This window comes from Mytilus edulis, chromosome 1 (genome assembly GCF_963676685.1).
Source record: "Mytilus edulis chromosome 1, xbMytEdul2.2, whole genome shotgun sequence".
NCBI classification, from domain to species: Eukaryota; Metazoa; Mollusca; class Bivalvia; order Mytilida; family Mytilidae; genus Mytilus; species Mytilus edulis.
The window spans coordinates 73,531,423-73,552,980 of NC_092344.1; the positions used below are offsets into that span (position 1 = coordinate 73,531,423).

Below are 21,558 nucleotides of genomic sequence, written 5' to 3' on the forward strand. Positions count from 1 at the left end.
GCAGCAACCCAACAACAGGTTGTCTGATTCATCTGAAAATTTCAGGGCAGATAGATCTTGACCTGATAAACAATATTACCCAACGTCAGATTTGCTCTAAATGCTTTGGTTTTTGAGTTATAAGCCAAAAACTGCATTTGACCCCTATGTTCTATTTTTAGCAATGGCGACCATGTTTGTTGATAGATCATAACTTCGGATACAATTTACAAACTAGATACCCTAAGGAACATTCAATTAAAGTTTGGAAGTATTTGGCCCAGTAGTTTCAGAGGAGAAGATTTTTGTAAAAGATTACTAAGATTTACGAAAAATGGTTAAAAATTGACTATAAAGGGCTATAACTCCTAAAGGGGTCAACTGACCATTTTCGTCATGTTGACTTATTTGTAAATCTTACTTTGCTGAACATTATTCCTGTTTACAGTTTATCTCTATCTATAATAATATTCAAGATAATAACCAAAAACAGCAAAATTTCTTTAAAATTACCAATTCAGGGGCAGTAACCCAACAACAGGTTGTCTGATTCATCTGAAAATTTAAGGGCAGATAGATCTTGACCTGTTAAACAATATTATCCCATGTCAGATTTGCTCTAAATGCTTTGGTTTTTGAGTTATAAGCCAAAAACTGCATTTGACCCCTATGTTCTATTTTTAGCAATGGCGACCATGTTTGTTGATAGATCACAACTTCGGATACAATTTACAAACTAGATACCCTAAGGAACATTCAGTTAAAGTTTGGAAGTATTTGGCCAAGTAGTTTCAGAGGAGAAGATTTTTGTAAAAGATTACTAAGATTTACGAAAAATGGTTAAAAATTGACTATAAAGGGCAATAACTCCTAAAGGGGTCAACTGACCATTTCCGTCATGTTGTCTTATTTGTAAATCTTACTTTGCTGAACATTATTCCTGTTTACAGTTTATCTCTATCTATAATAATATTCAAGATAATAACCAAAAACAGCAAAATTTCCTTAAAATTACCAATTCAGGGGCAGCAACCCAACAACGGGTTGTCTGATTCATCTGAAAATTTCAGGGCAGATAGATCTTGACCTGATAAACAATATTACCCCATGTCAGATTTGCTCTAAATGCTTTGGTTTTAAAATTATAAGCCAAAAACTGCATTTGACCCCTATGTTCTATTTTTAGCAATGGCGACCATGTTTGTTGATAGATCAAAACTTCGGATACAATTTATAAATAAGATACCCTAAGGAACATTCAGTTAAAGTTTGAAAGTATTTGGCCCAGTAGTTTCAGAGGAGAAGATTCTTGAAATAGTTTACGACGACGGACGACAGACGACGGACGACGACGGACGCCAAGTGATGGCATAAGCTCACTTGTCCCTTCGGGACAGGTAAGCTAAAAAGAAAACAGAAACAGGATATATTTTATACAGAACTTAAAATATTTTATTTCACAAATTTTCATGTCAAAATCAAAAAAATGTAACAATCCTTTAAGAAGTTGGAACTCATTATTTTGATACTCAAATAAACTGAAATGCCATGTTGTTATATTTAAAAAACAAAGGTGTAGTCCTTACTTTATTTTCACCAACAAAAAATAATTTTATGAACTAATCACACTAAAACTAACATCTGGTATATTGGTTGTTTTTCCCAATTTCATTGAAAACCGCGTTAAAAAATTCCCTAAACTGGCCAGGGTCCTTTTTCCCAAAATACCCAGATAAACCCCTGAAACAAGAGGCTCTCAAGAGCCTGAATCGCTCACCTTAATTCTTTTGGTTAAATCTCTCATCAATGATTATTTTGGCTTTTCAATTTATTTAAATGTTTTTTGGATCGTCCTATTTTCTTCAAAAGCCAAAAAAATAATCATTTTCTCCTATGTTCTATTTTAGCAATAGGAGCTATGTTTCTTGACATACAAGGAAATAAAATATAAAATTTATACTAGATACTCTGAAACTCATTTAGCCTAAGTTTGGCTGAAATTGATACAGCAGTTTCAAAGGAGAAGATTTTTGAAAGTAAGTCAACATGATGAACAAATTGTGAAAAAAATCTTTAAAGGGCAATAACTCCTTAAGGGGTCAATTGACAATTTTGGTCAAATTGACTTAATTGAAGACCTTACTTTGCTGAACATTATTGCTGTTTACAGTTTATTTCTATCTATAATTATATTCAAGATAATAAACAACCAGATGCTCCGCAGGGCGTAGCTTTATACGACCGCAGAGGTTGAACCCTGAACGGTTGGGGCAAGTATGGACACAACATTCAAGCTGGATTCAGCTCTAAATTTGGATTGTGATTAAATAGTTGACACAGCATAGGTTTCTGACACAGAATGAATGTGTTCTAATGAACTTAAAATTTTTGTTTTCTCTTAGAGCAATTCACTATGCTGTTGAATATTAATCCTCTCAAAAAAATGTTTGAAGAAATTTTCTTTTTATTTATGAAATTTCAAATGAGAAAAATTGAACCCAATTTTTTAATCACATCCCCCTTTCCCTTATTCCAAAACTAATCTCAATTAAAAATATTCTAATGGAGTTTGCAACAATAACTACTTATTTAAATACATCATAAAATATTAAGATGTAAAAAAAACTGCTTGTTATCACTGAATGGTAAAGATTATTTAAATTTATCAGTTGGTAGTAAAAAGTGAATATACATTGTATATTGTATATAACAAAGATTTAAGTTGATTCTGGACAAAGAAAGATAACTCCAATTAAAAAAAATTCTTGCTATTGCACAATTCAATAAGATATTTCTTGCTTACTATTCTGGACAAAGAAAGATAACTCTAATTAAAAAAAAATTTGCTATTTCACAATATTGTGCAATTAGATATTTCTTGCCATTGCACAATACTGTGCAATTGAAAAGACTTGCTATTGCACAATACTTAATATAATAATTTTGGATCCTGATTTGGACCAACTTGAAAACTGGGCCCATAATCAAAAATCTAAGTACATGTTTAGATTCAGCATATCAAAGAGGCCCAAGAATTCAATTTTTGTTAAAATCAAACTTAGTTTAATTTTGGACCCTTTGGACTTTAATGTAGACCAATTTGAAAACAGAACCAAAAATGAAGAATCTACATACACAGTTAGATTTGGCATATCAAAGAACCCCAAGGATTCAATTTTTGATGAAATCAAACAAAGTTTAATTTTGGACCCCGATTTGGACCAACATGAAAACTGGGCCAATAATCAAGAATCTAAGTACATTTTTAGATTCAACATATCAAAGAACCCAACCGATTCATTCTTTGTCAAAATCAAACTAAGTTTAATTTTGGACCCTTTGGACCTTAATGTAGACCAATTTGAAAACGGGACCAAAAGTTGTGAATCTACATATACAGTTAGATTCGGCATATCAAAGAACCCCAATTATTCAATTTTGATGAAATCTAACAAAGTTTAATTTTGGACCCTTTGGACCCCTTTTTCCTAAACTGTTGGGACCAAAACTCTCAAAATCAATACCAACCTTCCTTTTATGGTCATAAACCTTGTGTTTAAATTTCATAGATTTCTATTTACTTATACTAACGTTATGGTGCGAAAACCAAGAAAAATGCTTATTTGGGCCCCTTTTTGGCCCCTAATTCCTAAACTGTTGGGTCCTAAACTCCCAAAATGAATACCAACCTTCCTTTTGTGGTCATAAACATTGTATTTAAATTTCATCGATTTCTATTTACTTAAACTAAAGTTATTGTGTGAAAACCAAGAAAAATGCTTATTTGGGCCCTTTATTGGCCCCTTTTTCCTAAACTGTTGAAACCAAAACTCCCAAAATCACTCCCAACCTTTCTTTTGTGGTCATAAACCTTGTGTCAAAATTTCATAGATTTCTATTAACTTAAACTAAAGTTATGGTGCGAAAACCAAGAAAATGCTTATTTGGGCCCTTTTTGGCCCCTAATTCCTAAAATGTTGGGACCAAAACTCCCAAAATCAATACCAACCTTCCTTTTATGGTCATAAACCTTGTGTTAAAATTTCATAGATTTCTTTTCACTTTTACTAAAGTTAGAGTGCGAAAACTAAAAGTATTCGGACGACGACGCCGACGCCAACGTGATAGCAATATACGACGAAAATTTTTTCAAAATTTGCGGTCGTATAAAAACAGCAAAATTTCCTTAAAATTATCAATTCAGGGGCAGCAACCCAACAACAGGTTGTCTGATTCATCTGAAAATTTCAGGGCAGATAGATCTTGACCTGATAAACAATATTACCCAACGTCAGATTTGCTCTAAATGCTTTGGTTTTTGAGTTATAAGCCAAAAACTGCATTTGACCCCTATGTTCTATTTTTAGCAATGGCGACCATGTTTGTTGATAGATCAAAACTTCGGATACAATTTATAAATTAGATACCCTAGGGAACATTCAGTTTAAGTTTGAAAGTATTTGGCCCAGTAGTTTCAGAGGAGAAGATTCTTGAAATAGTTTACGACGACAGACGACGACAGACGACGGACGACAGACGACGACGGACGACGACGGACGCCAAGTGATGGCATAAGCTCACTTGTCCCTTCGGGACAGGTGAGCTAAAAAACAAAACCAAAATAAGATGAAAAACAAAAAATTGACAAAAGTCAATTTTGGCCCTTTTAAGCCCCTTGTACACTACAGTTCAGGTGGATTTTGACATGTCTACCCGTCCACAGTGGGAGTGGGCACAGAGTGGGCAAAACTTCCAGCTTGTCCACCATGCCCACCCTATGGAGTGGACATGCTATTTCTCAGTTTTAAGAATTAGACTAGCATATTAACTTTGCCCTGAAATAAACACTGAAGCCCTCTCATTCAATAATTCTGCAAAATTTGAATTTAAATTGGAGTGGGCAAGAGTGGGATGCCCACGGTGGGCAGGTGGAAATGTCAAAGTCCACCTGAGCTGTAGTGTAGCTAGTAAACCATAAGTCCTAGCTCAAATCTGAGAAATTTTTCGCATTGGAAGTTCCATAAGAAATCCAAAGAAAAAAAACCATTGCAATCGGACAAGAAATAAAAAAGTTCGTTTTTTTTTATATTTAAGACCACTTTGGCCCCTAATAGCTTGAAAACGGTAAAAGCTATAGTAAATCCATTAAACTCTGCCGGTGCGGAAGTTCATAAGGAATATAATGAAAAAAACAAAACCAAAATAAGACAAGTGATCATTGTAACAGGATGCTGTTACGAAAGTCTCCCAAACAAACCCAAAAATTTCTGGGGAAAAGGTGGACACAAGATTAGTTTTTGACACATTAACATGTTGGACTTATTATCCAAGTTGAATACATTGTAAAAAACACATTTATATTTTTGGGCCAATCATATAGATCATTCAATGCGTTTTGTCATGAGGAACAAGAAAATATATGGTTTAAGGGTGGGAATCTCATCGTTTTCAAGTTATTCAATCATTTTCAAAGTGGGCGTGGTTGGGATGACCCCGGGGACACCAACCCTATGTATCATTCAATGTGTGACTGTCTTGTCATAATGAAAATTCCCTATGTCAGCAATTTTATAAGGAATCCAGAGAAAAAAAACCCGTTGAAATCAGAGGAGAAATAAAAAAAGTTCGTTTTGAGGGATTTAGCACCTCTTTGGCCCCTTATAGCTCGGAAACGGTAAAAGCTACGTTAAATCCGTAACGATATCAACAGTGCGGAATTTCATAAGGAACATAATGAAAAAAAAAAAAAACCAAAATAAGATGAAAAATAAAAATTTGGCGAACAAAAAGGAGAAGTCCTTTTTAGCCCCTTTCAGCCCCTTGTAGCTCGGAAACCGTAAGTCTTAGCTCAAATTGGTGAAAATTCCCTGTTTCAAAAATTTCATAAAAAACCAGTTGAAATCAGACAAGAAATAAAAAAGTTTGTTTTTGGGGATTTAGCACCACTTTGGCCGCTAATAGCTCGGAAACGGTAAAGGCTACGTTAAATCCGTTGACAAACTGCCAATGCAGAATTTCATAAGGAACATTATGAAAAAAATTTCATTAAAATTGAACAAAAAATAAGTCCTCCACATCAAAATTAATATAAACACTTATTTTTCCCCTTTTGGCCCCTATTTCAGGAACCGGCGGGGCATAACCCCCAAAAACAATCCCAAGCTGTATTTTGTGGTTTTATACCTTGTGTTAAAATTTCATAGCATTTGCTCAATCAGAACTCAAGTTATTGTCCGAAAACCACAAATCTGGACACCGATGCCGCCGCCGACGACGCCATGGGCGATAACAATATACGACCGCAAATTTTTGCAAATTTTTGCGGTCGTATAAAAATCTTTAAATTTTTGTTTCCATGGTAACGGCAACAATTTTGAAAATTCCTGGTACCAAATGGACATGTATGCATGACAAGACCCATTTATGTAAAGTTTTATAAACATTGTACATGTAGCAAATTTTAAATTTTGCATATTTTTGCGGTTTCCATGACAACAATATCCATTTTGAAAATTCCAGGACCAAAGTGCTCAACTAGCATGACTATCATTGGTCTCTTACTTCATGTCAAACTTCTAATATAAATCAGTTTTGAACAATTTTCAAAAATCTTTAATTATCTGTTTCCATGGTAATGGCAGCCATTTTGGAAATTCCAAGGACCAACTGGACATGTATTCATGACAAGACATATAAGTGTAAAGTTTTATGAAGATTGAAGCATCTTTTAAATTTTGCATATTTTTGCAGGTTCCATGGCAACAGCAGCCATTTTGAAAATTCCAGACCCCAGGTGCACAACTAGGCATTGGCATCTTACTTCATGCCAACCTCCTATATTCTATGACTTATGGTTCCAGAGAACTGCGATGGACAAAATTTGGTGGAAAAAAAAGGGAAAAAAACTAGAAATAGCTAATGTCAGCCCGGCCTGTTTCCATGGAAATGGCAGCCACTTTAGATTTCCCATACACCATTTTGTACACTGACTTAAAAAATATGAATGAAAAGTAACATTTCTAAAAAGTTTCAGCCAGTCTTGAACATTTTTCAATTTTTTTTTATTTTCGGTTTCCATGGTAACGGCAGCCATTTTGAAAATTCCAAGGACCAGTTTGACATGTATGCATGACAATTCACATTTCTGTAAAGTTTTATCAAGATTGGAGCATCTTTCAAAATTTCGAATATTTCTGTGTGGTTTCCATTGCAACAATAACCATTTTGAAAATTCCAGACCCAGGCATACAACTTGGCATTGGTATCTTGCTTCATGCCAACCTTCTATTATGAATAGTAACATTTCTGCAAAGTTTGAATAAGTTTTGAACATTTTTCAAAAATCTTTTATCTTCGGTTTCCATGGTAATGGCAGCCATGTTGGAAATTCCAAGGACCAACTTGACATGTGTGCATGACGAGACACAATTATATAAAGTTCCATTAAGATTGAAGCATCTTTTGATTTTTGCATATTTTTGCGGTTTCCATGGCAACGGTAGCCATTTTGAATATTCCAGATCCCAGGTGCACAACTAGGCATTGGCATCATGCTTCATGCCAACCAATTATAGAGTTTGGCTTATGGTTCCAGAGAACTGCTCCGGACAAAATTAGGTGGAAACAAGAATGTGTCCTCAGTACACGAATGCCTAACTCGCACTATCATTTTCCATGTTCAGTGGACCGTGAAATTGGGGTAAAAACTCTAATTTGGCATTAAAATTAGAAAGATCATATCATAGGGGACATGTGTACTAAGTTTGAAGTCGATTGGACTTAAACTTCATCAAAAACTACCTTGACCAAAAACTTTAACCTGAAGCGGGACAGACGGACGGACGAACAAACAGACGGACGGACGAACGAACAGACGGACGGACAAACGCACAGAGCAGAAAACATAATGCCCCTCTACTATCGTAGGTGGGGCATAAAAAAAACCCAAAAAAAACCCAGAGAAACGGAAGAATAGTAATATGTCGACCGACTAGATCGTTGGGCCGACATGCTTAAGTTTATTTTGAACATTATCTCCAATGTTGAGGCAGTCTCCTTTCAGAATTATATTTGATGACCTTGACCTGCATCCAAGATGGAAGCTGTCAGCTGACAGACAGTCACTACATGTACCTGTCTTGTGTGACCTTCGAAGGGAAGTTTGATATTAGGTCACAGACAGGTGGTCACTTAAAACAGGTTGATCATTTTCCTAGTGTGACGTAAATTTGACATAAATTTGTGATATATTTGTATGTAAACTCTGTGCATCTGCAGTACTGCTTTTGGTGCTCATTGTATCAATACAGAGAAAATTTCATTTTTGGGGCATGTTTATTTTACCCCCTCTCCCTAGGGAAGGGGTATATAGTGATCCACATGTCCATCGTCTGTCTGTCTTTCCATGCTTTCGTCTGTCACACTGTTCGTTTCAAGATGATATAAAGAGAACGCCATTACATAGCCAGTGTTCATTCCAGAATTTCAGATTGAAGGGTCAAAGGCCCCTTTGGCAGTTAATCTAGGGGCCATCTACTGAAATTGATGGGTCATGAAATTTGACCAAAATCTCATTAATATCAGTGCAAAAAGCAAACAGTTGTTTCCTTCCTGTAGGCACTTATAAATAGATTTTATATAACAAAATTATACTTTTTATTAGTTGTTTTGTTTGTAAATGTTGCTTTCATTTCTTTATAAAAAAAATCATTTATTGAATCATTGATGTACTTGTAACTTGTCCTGGAATATTGTTCGTCTCGTTAGCCAAAGCATTGCCTTGTTTATCATATAATAATTGCACAATGGTCACATTTCATAAGTTTCGCATCGTAAAGCAATCACGTCTGCACTGGTATTCGGTTTAATTTTCTCGTATCACCGCTTTTAGTGTTGTTTATCATTCGAGAGTCTTCTGCCACTTCTTGATCAACAATTTAACCGGTAGCATCCTTTAAACATTAAGGAAAACATAGATTTCAAAGCAACTTTCGTTTTCGTTTATCAGCCATGATTAAATTTAATAGAAAGGTCTCTTGTATAAAAACACTGAGAACAATGACAGGGAAGACCATGAAAAAAATCCGGAAGTTTCCTATTGTGGACTACGGAAAAACGACGCGCCCGACAGGCGCAAGTGGCACGTTTTCTTTGCGCCATGGGTGGAAATTATGCATCAATGGCGCAAGGGCGCGGCCTGGAATGAACACTGCATAGCTTTTTAAAATTTTAATGTTATTTCCTACTATATAAATGAAGGTCAAGTTCAATTTTTGTACAAATTAGGGTCCTATGATAAAACTATGTCGGCTGATGTTGACTGCCTTGGTTGGCGGATGGAATCATCAGACACAATTCTGAAAGGGGACAACCTAACAGGGCTTTTTCTACCTTTTATTAAAATAAGACCCAAACCCTTCAATTTAGAAATTTCCCTCAAACACCCTAACTTGGGAATTTTGCATCTCATGTTCTTACATTTAACCTTTGGGTCAGGTCAGGTGAGCTAAAAATCTAAGAAGGATGTGTCCATGGGATACAGAGGCTCCAACTTCCAACAAATAACTTCTTATTTTCTACTTATGGCAAAACCTTGAAATTAACACTTGAAATCCAGATTTTTCCAAAAATGCACATAACAATAATCGATAGTGTGAGTCAGTTAATTTTTGCCACAATTTTTTACTTCTATATAAGAACATGGGTGAAAGTTATCTGGGTTGGTAAAACCGGAAAAGTATGTCAACGATTTTTTGGATTTTGCCCTACCTATAACTAGAGACTATCAGCACAGCTCATTATGTATACCCCATGCTCCTTCATCTGCCAAGCCCCATTAGTCAGATGACTTACATCAGATATTAAAATACAGCAAGTACATGTAGTTCAAATTTCAATGATTTACCCACCTAGGCTCTACAATACAACTATGAAATGAAGAAAACAAGCTTACACAATTAGAGACACGAAGTGGATGACATTTTACTACCATATATATACTAAAGTAGGTCAAAGATCAAAGTGACCTAAATTTGGTACATGACACATCATGTTTGTATAATGCATCCATATAATTATCCTAGGTGCTACAGTGGTACTATCATAAGTGTCAAAGTCAAGGTCACAGTGACCTTGATTTAGTACACAACACATCGCCTTTGCATGATGCATCAACACACTAAGTTTGACAATCCTAGGTGCTATGGCACAAAAGTTCTGCACAAGACACGAAGTGGGCAAATTTTACTATCATAAAGGTCAATGGTCAAAGTCAAGGTCATAGTGACCTAGATTTGGTACTTGACACATCGCATTTCGATGATGCATCCATACACCAAGTTCGATAGTCCTGGGTGCTACAGTACTGTAAAAAAAATCTGCACAAGACACGAAGTGGGCAAGGCTTTACTATCATAAAGGTCAAAGGTCAAAGTCAAGGTCACCGTGATCTAAGTTTAGTATGCGACACATCACCTTCCCATGATGCATCCATATACCAAAATTGATAATCCTAGGTGCTATGGTACAAAAGTACTGCTCCGACAGACTAGGTGATACCTATATACATGGTATACTCATAAATAGTGGTATATATACCTATATATGCCCGCCCGCCCGCCTGCCTGTTGTACCTTGCCAATCTGATAACCGATTTTTACATTCGTAAAATCCCAGTTAAAAATCCTAGGTGCTACGGTACAAAAGTTCTGCTCAGCTCTGGACACAAAATTGACAAGGTTTTACTATTATAAAGGTCAAAGTCAAGGTCACAATGACCTAAATTTGGTACATGACTCATCGCCTTCCCATGCATATGATGCATCCACATACCAAGTTTGATAATCCTAGGTGCTACGGTACAAAAGTTTTGCCCCCGACATGAAACGGGACAGACGGATGGATGGACGGACAGACAGACAAACTTCATTTGCGGGGGGTATAATAAGGCAAACTACAGATTATACTGATCTGATGGTTTTTTAGAAGTCTTTCTTTTTAATTAACAATTAAGAAAAAAGACAAGGGATTGCAAAGCTCACGTGAATCATCTCAACAAAAATCTTACCTATAGATGTATTCCCAAGATTCAGGTCTTCATGACATGCTGGACATTTTTTCAAATCTGCAGGCCAACTGTGATGGCCATCAATCAAATATTCTGCTGAAGGAGCTAACAGTACAAACAAATGATGGGAAAGGATTGCTTGTATTTCTGCTTCACTCTTTGCACTTTTGACCTTCTTTAAATGTTCGATGTTCTTCTCTAAGAAAACAAAAGAAAACTTTTTATCAAAATATAAATTACATGATATACCAATATACCTATTCACTGTCGTTAGACCATATACCAGAGGCTCAGATTAGCCTGTATCGCTCAACTGATTTAAACAAGCATTCTGTGAGAATTGCTAAAGCAATTTTTTGTTAAATTTTAATGTCGGAAACACTGGAACCACTAAATGTCAACAAAAGTTTAGCTCATGTGTGCTTCAAGCAATATTCATCTTGTGATTTCACTTCATATTTTAAAAAATATTTAGAATATAAACCAACAGAAAATGTCCTTAATTTATACTTTGAATGTTGCTAAACTTTTTTTGTTGAGTATAATTTTGAAAAGGGACCATCCAAGGGCCATTCTACAAAAGTTTAACCCAAACTGGCCAAGCAGTTTCAGAAGATTTTTAATTGATTTTTTGCTCAATTTCTTTTTTAGTAAGGGCGGCCGTCGCCAGGTGGGGTCATGGGATAAACTGAAGGAAACCGCATTATGGCCATGTTTGGTTCAAAAATGCAAGATTCATACCACATTGTCCGTAATTTTTCACCATCAAAAGTTTTGCAATTACACATCTGACGTCATCAAAGTTACCAGTTCATGGGGCAACTGGATGCCAGTTATACTGTAAACAAAATTTCGTATAGTGGTACATGTATCTTTAAATAACTTCTTACTAGTGTTAATGTTGCATTATACAGTCAGAGCTCAGACATAAACAAGTCGATTTCTGTTTTTGACTTAAAGAAGTCAAAACATGTATTTATTATAAAAATATGTTTTCAATTTTAGACATATCTAAGTCACAAAATGACAGACTTGTTTAGGTCTATTTATGTTGATGAAAAAACTTAATTTGACTTGGTGGCTAAAGTACACCACCTATGACAGCAAAACCTGTCTAATAGTTCACAAGGACTTGAGCTATCTATATTTAATTATCTTATTGAACATCCTTACTAAACACAGATGTTTTACCTCATTAAGTGTGGATCCAGGTGGTTGCATTGTAAGGTTAATTAACATTATCCCTGACTCTCATTCATATTTTTCTTTAGAAGAAAAAGCATTGGCTTTCAATGTTGTCTTTATTTGATTTAGATGCATGACCTTTTCATAAATATGCGTGGGTCTTGAAGTTAACCAATTTTGGTAACTTATTGACTTGTAGGAGTCAAATCCTAAATTTAGACCTCTATGAGTCAAAAGCAGATTCAGACTTATTTATGTCTGAGCTCTGACTGTTATATAATTAGAAAGCCATAGAGATACGTCATGTCGCAATGACATAGAAACTGCGGCACAATAACTAATGTCTCAGTGCTTAATTCAGGACATCCTGGGGGCCGTGCGAATGCAAAATAATCAAGTAATTATCAGAAACATGAATGAAAACTTTAAATCGTCTAAATTAACAAATATCCTGGAAAATGAAAATCTCACTTTACTGTCTCAAGTATGAAAATCTCACTGAACAGTCTCTATTGTGTGAAAATCTCAATGAACAGTCTCTAATATATGAAAATCTCAATGAACAGTCTCTCATAAAAATCACTAACCACTTTATTTAACCAGTCCATTTCTTAATCTTCTCCTTTGCAGCATGGGATCCTATGTTAAAACTATGTTGGCTGCCTTGGTTAGCGGATTGGGTCGTTAATTCATTACATTTATAAAGTAATGGACCCTGGTGCCAAGTTTGGTCCAAATTGTCCCAGTGGTTTCCTAGTGGAAGATTAAAATGTAAAAAGCTAACGAAGACAGACAGACCCCAAGTGGTAGTGATAGGCTAGTGAAACTTCGGGCCAGGTGAGACAATTAAACGATGGGATTTCATGATCTCAACACAATGGGATTCAGGAAAGAGCATTTTATTTCAAGGCAAATTCAGGATTATTTGTTAATGGGAAAATGATTATGTTGTTGATAAATTTTTACACTTTTTAACTTGGCACTTGTTAACGTTACATCAGGAATGTAATTATAACGCAAATGTTAGATTTACATCCAGGTAAGGGGCAGCAATTAATTACGGAATAATGCTGATGTAACCGTAACAAAAAAAATAGAATTGCATGGATTAAGGTAGAGGCTGACACTGGTCATGTGACTTTTGAAGGAATTTGATATAAAAGCGGTGAAATGTTTTACTTTTTGAATTCTTTACATTTATTTTGTAAAAGTTTATGAAATTAAACTAGAATACATATATAAATTGATTATGTCAACATTTTACATGGGACATTTTAGCGAAAACAAAAGGACGTTTTAGCGGCTTAGTATAGGACATTTAAGCGCCGATTTTTAGGACAATTTAGCGAAAATAAAAAACATAGTCATGATAGTAGGACATTTTAGCGACATTTTTGGGAAAATTAGCAGGAAATAAATATATATAAGAATAAATAATATATAAGAAGCACTGGCACTAAATTTAATGTATTATAATTCAAGTTGTAATGTAGCATATTTACATTGTACTAAAAACACTCGATTTTAAAAAAAAAACACTAAAAATACTGGTTAAAACTCTTATTAGTTTAAAATATCAAAATATTGACTTAAACAGTAAAACACAGCACTACGATAAGTGTTATTTTAACTGCAGCTTATAATAATTCGATTGAAATCTGTAACTAAGACTTTCAGTATTTGTCAACTCTGTATCTAAAACAATCACGGACTACAATTCTGTTCCCCCAATACGTTTCAGTTACTTAGGATAACGAAGTCATGGTCGTTCTTACAGAAATTATTGATCTCAAATGCTGAGGGACATTTGACGTGTGTAAGAAATATATAATAGAAAAATACTTCCATAGCCAACGAAAAAGATAAGAATTAATTGGTACATACATTTCAGTTCAGGATTACACAAAACGAACTGGCCAAAACTGGTCAATTAAGTCATGTGTAAAACTAGAAATTATACATATAAATAATAATATGCTTATTTTTTTAAATATGTATTACTAATTTTATACAAATACTTGGATTTGTATCAAAAATGATACTACAGGTAAAATTTCAATGAAATGTCCTTATTAAAACACAGGTAAATTTCGCTAAAATGTCCTATCCAAAATACAGGTAACCCAAATTTTACGTGGCTAAAATGTCCTATGAAGTCGGCGCTAAAATGACCCTATGTACTTTTTTTCTTTTTGCTAAAATGTCCCATGCCCCCTCATCTTACCTACAATGAACTTTCCATCAATAGCTATAGGTGCACAATAATCAAGAAAACGTAATGTTGATCACTGAACCATGAAATGAGGTCAAGACAAGGACAGATGAACTGTACCAGACGGACATGTACACCCTAAGACCAATCTATAAACCAGATATAGTTGTCCTACCACTTGTAGTATTAGAGAAATGGACTTAATCACGAAAACTTAACGTTGATCGCTGAACCATGAAATGAGGTCAAGGACAGGTGAACTGTACCAGACGGACATGTATACCCTAAGACCAATCTATAAACCAGATATAGTTGCCCTACCACTTGTAGTATTAGGGAAATGGACTTAATCACGAAAACTTAACGTTGATCGCTGAACCATGAAATAAGGTCAAGGACAGGTGAACTGTACCAGACGGACATGTATACCCTAAGACCAATCTATATACCAGATATAGTTGTCCTACCACTTGTAGTATTAGAGAAATGGACTTAATCACGAAAACATACATCAATTTTCAAGTGGTCAGTGAACCATGAAAATGAGGTCAAGGACAATTAGTCAATTACGTATGCCAGACAGAAACTTCATAGCATGAGGCATCTACATGCAAAATATGAAACATTCAGCATTTTTAACTTCTGAAATATAAAGGTTTATAAAAAGTTTACGCCGCCGCCGCCGGATTTGCATACCCAAGTCTCGCTTCCGCGACATTCGTCGCAGGCAAGACAAAACTATTTACCAATTGACAGAAGGGATTTATTCACCTGAGTCTGAGACCATTAATTAGCAATTTTTTTTAAAAGTATTTATCAATCGTATCAAAAGATAAAAAGCTGATCATCGATTTCCTGTTACATGCTTAGTTGATGAGTAACATCCGATAACTTCTGAATACCGCAACATGCATGTTCCGAAGTAACGAACTAGAAAATGACATCGATGTTCGCAACAACAGATTAGAATGACCAGAAATCTTTTGCGCCACATTTCTGCGCCAAATTAATAGATTTATCACCAAATGCGCAAATGGCGCACGCCAGCGGAAAGCCTGGATATACATTATAGGAATGTTCACAAATCTCATTAGTGATGTCATATTCACTAATTTGCATCTCATTTAGTGTCATTTTGGTTGGCAAGTAAACAGACTAATAAACAATGGCCAATTACTCGATAAAAATCCCAATTTTCAAACTTTAATTGCTTTGTTATTTCTAGATCGATTTTTGGTCTGTAAATTTAATTTTAAATCAGAGTTGGAAATAGCAGCCCGACCGCCAGTCCATGACTGGCTAATTTTTGGCAGGGCTGGCTAATATTTCCCCAAATTTATATAGCCATCTAGTAAATATATTGAAATATTGCATTCAGGGCTGGCTAGAATTTTTTTTTAGAAAGTTTTATTTTCATCTGTGGAAAAATGAATTTATTATTGAATTTTGAAAATTCATCCATGTAGTTTGGAAAAGTTTGAAAATGAACCTACATTTACATACACCAGATAACTGAATATTTATTCCAAAAGTTTACCATTACTAAGAGCTTTCAAAATGATTTTAAGAACCAAAAGAATTTTATAATTATCTTGAATAATAAAAAAGTTACAAATGTATGACGATTTAAAGTTAATACCCGCATCTTTATGCATTTTTTGCCCACCAAAACAAAAACACAGGTGACCTGTGACGTCATGGCGAACATTCCTATGATAGACGTATTTACACTTTCGTCCACCATTGCACAAAATCATACAGGATTCCGCAAAATTTTGTGTCACAAAATAAAACGTTTGACGCCATAATTTAAAAGTGATTGTCGAGTGACATCAAAAGGTTATTCGAAGACAATTCTTGGGGTCATTCGGAGCAGAATTCCAGGTGTAAATTCAACTATAGTACCCTGGGTACGTTTATAACAATTTTAGTTACCCAGGGTACAGTTATACATTCAAATAGTACCCAGGGTACTTAGATATAGTACCCAGGATGACAATGACCCCTTCAGCCTTACTTTTCAATACCATACATCAAGGAAGTAAATTTAAAGTCGGTGAAACATTAAAAAGTCCTTGCATACATGTATATTATTTGACAGTAATAGGAACCCCAGATGACCTTGTTGCCACTAAAATGTTTAAGGCGAGTATTTATTGCGGTGGTTCCGCATTCAATATCAGGTTTACTCTCTGCAGTGGGACCCCTGATTTATTTTGGGTTATTTTGGTTATGCAAGGTACACCCCCCCCCCCAAAAAAAAAAATTATAGAGTAACTGTACGTGGAGTCGTACACTTAAAAACTGTTAGCAATTGACCCCTTAACTGAGTTGTATTTGTATTTGAGCAATAGAGTATTATGAAGAGTTGTAAAGGGTCATAGTTTTATATGTCACGTGTGCCTCGTTTTGAAATTATACAACAAAACATAAATAAGATATGGCCATCTGCAGGCTAAAATCGGCACTTCTCATATAGTAATAATTTTTAAAATCGCCTCATTACACATAATTTGTATAGAAATAATGTGAACATCACAACTGACCATTTTTTGCCTGCTGGTTTGCTTACTGGTGTCAGAAAAACAAGCCAGATTGCCATTTTTGCATTATTTCCTGGTAAACGAAATCAAACAAACCAGTAAAATAGCACATGCAAAATCACAATTCTTTATTCAGTAACTACTTAAATTTGTTTGTCTTACAACATTTATCAATTGCATCAAGTTTCTTCAATATAACGTTGCCCTCTTTGTTGTTTTTGGGAGAAAACTGTGTTTTCCTATTTTTCCAATTTAGGTGCATGCGTACTAACTTTTATTTGTGGTTATTTATATTATTTTACCGTAATTATTTACACTATACAGTTAAATCTGAGGCAAAATAAACCTTTTGAAAGGCAAAAATGTTTATTTATCATAGGTTACGTGAAGAGCAATATTTTCCGGGTGTACGACTCCACACCCTTTTTTTCAGGATTTCTAGGGTTCAATAAATCAGCTTGCAGTAAGAAATGCCAGTCCCCATATTTAAAAACCAAAACAAAAACAAAAATCATAAAATACCCGTCCATTTACCAACACATGATCAAATAAAATCACTGGGCCTGTAAATGTCTCAAAAGTGTACGACTCCACGTCCGGTCACTCTACATGTTATATGTATGTCATGATTAACAGTCAGAGCTCAGACATAAACAAGTCGATTTCTGTTTTTGACTTAAAGAAGTCATAACATGTATTTATTATAAAAATGTGTTTTCAATTTTAGACTTATCTAAGTCACAAAATGACAGACTTGTTTAGGTCTATTTATGTTGATGAAAAAACTTAACTTGACTTGGTGGCCAAAGTACACAACCTATGACAGCAAAAACCTGTCTAAGTGTTCACAAGGACTTGAGCTATCTATATTTAATTATCTAATTGAACATCCTTACTAAACACAGATGTTTTACCTCATTAAGTGTGGATCCAGGTGGTTGCATTGTAAGGTTAATTAACATGATTCCCCCATTTTTTAGCCTCTCATTCATATTTTTCTTTAGAAGACAAAGCATTGGCTTTCAATGTTGTCATTATTTGATTTAGATGCATGACCTTTTTATAAATATGCGTGGGTCTTGAAGTTAACCAATTTTGGTAACTTATCGACTTGTAGGAGTCGATATTTGCAACTTTTTGATTCTGGTCAATCATTTCTTGCTTAACAATATTTGACTTATTAAAGTCGTATTTTGTCTTGCATTAAAGGGAGACAAATCCTAAAACTTACAAATTTAGACCTCTATGAGTCAAAAGCAGATTCAGACTTATTTATGTCTGAGCTCTGACTGATTAACTAGTGTCTTTACTGAAGTTCTATAAAAACTTTCGTGTCTATTAACTTACCATCTCTTAAAAACTTTAATACACATTCTCTTAAAAGTTCAACTATACGGTCTCTTGGACCATTAAATTTCTTGTTTTCACGGTATAAATTTTCCACAACTTCTACAATGGCGTCGCACCAGAACCATGCAAAAGGCACCCCTAGTCCTACGTCATATTTGATGTCTAAGTCTGAAAATGTTACCGGATAAGCAGCATCGCAAGTTTTTATTTCTATGCTCGAAAACAGACTTCCTAAAACTGAGCCTGAGGAATTTCGATTTCGGTAATCAAAATGTTTCCGGAGAATGTCTTCCATTGCGTCCATACGGGTTACACTAAAGACCTGAAAGTGGACCTGAAAAGACCTGAAAATATACGACTAAAATTATTCAAATTGCAATAACTTTTTTATTATTGGATGGAATTTCTTCAAGTTGGAATTTTATTTATTGTAAATATTTATATTTCATTAAACTTAAAAAAAAAAATTAAAAACAATTTTTTGATGCCAAAAGTTGGACCTGAACGGAGAAATGAAAAGACTTGAAGGGACCTGAAAATCTATGTCGGACTAATTCTAACTACAATAACTTTTTTAAAGGGGCACTAGCTACGATATATATATAAAAAAAAAGTATGATTTTTTTTAGATCAATCATTAATCAAATTGGAATAATGAAATAATAATTGGCTTTTAGCAATCAATTTCCTTTAATTTTGTTGAAATAAGCGATTAAACATAATTTTTGACTGATTCACTTGCAAGTGAAAACGTCATCATCATTCTAACCGGTATTCATGTGAACTTCAAGTTAACCCCTAGCTAGAGATTGACAACGCATGCATTGTACGTGTACTGGTTATTTAAAGAAAAAGAATGTCAACAATGAAAGTGAAACTACGGTAAATCATTTGATTACTAATTCGATGCACATAAAATCATTCTTATATGGTTAAAAACAATGAGAAACATCTATTTTTAATCTATAAAATAAAATCAAACAGACCTATAAAAATGCAATTGCACGTGTTGGTTTAATCTATTCGTATCTTTATTTTTGTTTACATCGCTTATATGGTCATCTGAGGTCAAATCGATAGTTAATTAGATGGCGTCTGGACTAAAATACACACGAAACGAACCGTTATATTATCTACCCCATGCTCTTTAAACTGTTTATTTTAGACTTTTGATAGTTTGGATAAATGTTTTACATTGTTATAAACCAAATATGAGAATTTGAGTCAAATCGGTTACAATGAATTTGACGGCTAGTGCCCCTTTAATATTCAATGGATATCTTTCAACTTTTGATTTTGTGACACAAAAAGTTCAATATAATGATAAAATTAAAAAAAAATATGAAAAATACCATTTGGGTGTGAAAACTCGGAACTGAACGGAAAATTAAGTAACATAAATTTGCTTGAAAAGACTGCGGTCAGATTTATTCAATATCTTTAACTGTTTTCAATCATTCTCCTTGAAATATGAATTTTGTTATAGGAAAGGTATAATATATCATTGAAATTATAAAGAATTTTATCGAAAATATATAGGGATTATAGGGGTAGTTGTATTTAAACTCGCAAAACATTGTTTTCCTATTTGTTTCTATTTTAGACAAAAGTCTATTGAAGAGAACGAATGACTTTATATTTATACAGGAACATATTTGAAAAGAAAGTACATTGTTATTGATGAATCCTGAACCTTAAGGGAAAAAAAAGGAAGATTGTCCGTTGAAATTATTCAAACTAATACAACTTGCTTAAACTACATTAATATATATTTTATTCTTATTCTATAGTAAAGCTGGTCGTAAACTGCTTTATTTATAAAATGAAAGTATTAGTATTGCTTCCCCATAAACCATATGTAATTTAAAGAGTTCGTCGATTGGAATGTTTTAATTACATGAACGTGTGCCGGTTGTAATTCACACCTTGTATTGATAGTAGGTGATAATTGGATCATTAGTCTAAATAAACATTTCACTTTAATCTTTTAATTGGATAATCACTATATCTTACACGAACTAAACATTGCTCGGTCACCAATTCAAGTATAAACTTTACAAATTAGAACATACTCACCCCTTCTCGTCCAATGAAAAGTCAGTTTTTTCCCCCTCTAATTTTCATAGTACTTGGTTTTCCATGCACTATGAAATGCTATACATGAATGACTTTTCATTGTCAGTTAATTATGAAAGTGAACTCTTAATAACTGCACTAATGAAGTGTACAATCCCCTGAGGCATTTTCCCTGGGAAAAGAGCCTACTGATTAAAGATGAAAGAGCAAAGGTTAAAACAAAACATTTTGAATTTTACAAATTTTTATAATTTTTCTTATGGTACACATATATAGAATAAACAAAAACAATATGGGGGTAAGGATGTAGGTAAAATAATATTTATTTATTATATACCGGGCATTTGAGGGATTTTTTTTTCTTTCAAGAAAACAATTCCAGACTGCTGATATAGAAAGCAAAGGATTTTTTTTTGGAGACACATTAATACATATAAAGTTATCAATAAAAAAGTAAGCATTTACCACTGAATGGTCTGGATTTAAATGCTTATACAGAGTTTTATATTTATAAAAAAAAATCAAAAAGGGGATTTATATAACATTGTGTTGCTTTTTAAAATAAAAAAATCTCAAGATATATAAGTATTAAATTTTACCTGAAGCAGAAGAAAAACAATTTATCCATTTATCATCACAAACTATGTCAGTGCTATTTCATTCCATCCATTGAAATGATGATTACCTATGTTTTACATTTGGTTAATCATAAAAAGTGAACTCTTATTAAGGTTTGAATATTACAATGGGAAAGCTAATTTTGTAAGGTCACTCGAAAGTGTGAATATGTTCTAAATTGGTCAGACAATACTTGGTCATGTTTTATGAAGATTTAAGCCCTCGGCTTCGCCTTGGGCTTAAATCTTCATAAAACATGACCAAGTATTGTCTAACCTATAATTAAAAATATAAGCATATATCAAATAATCAGTGAATTCAGATCAACGCTCTTACTTTTTATAAATAGTCAACTTTGAATCGTTTTTTAGTCAGAATAAAAATGTCTCTTGCATTGCCATTACCTTTGCTAAGATGACGTGTATAATTTGGTTTTATTGGCTTATCATTTGGAAGGATTTATCCATGAAGTGACTGTATTTCCAGACTTAACGTCAATTATTGCTTTATCAGATATGATTTCGATAGTG

The 21,558-nt window shown here is 34.0% G+C and overlaps 1 protein-coding gene across 2 annotated transcripts in view; it reads right to left on the reverse strand.

The window, feature by feature from the left end:
• Positions 1-18,640, reverse strand: part of LOC139489701 (uncharacterized) — a 45,004-nt gene extending 26,364 nt beyond the window's left edge. For both annotated transcript variants that reach the window (XM_071276416.1, XM_071276426.1), the window contains exons 1-2: positions 18,332-18,640; positions 11,045-11,242 (exon numbers count right to left, since the gene is read on the reverse strand). In XM_071276416.1, the coding sequence (XP_071132517.1) occupies positions 11,045-11,242; positions 18,332-18,638 (505 nt within the window). In that variant the 5' untranslated portion in view covers positions 18,639-18,640. The remainder of the gene's footprint in view (positions 1-11,044; positions 11,243-18,331) is intronic.
• Between the last annotated feature and the right edge of the window lie 2,918 nt (positions 18,641-21,558).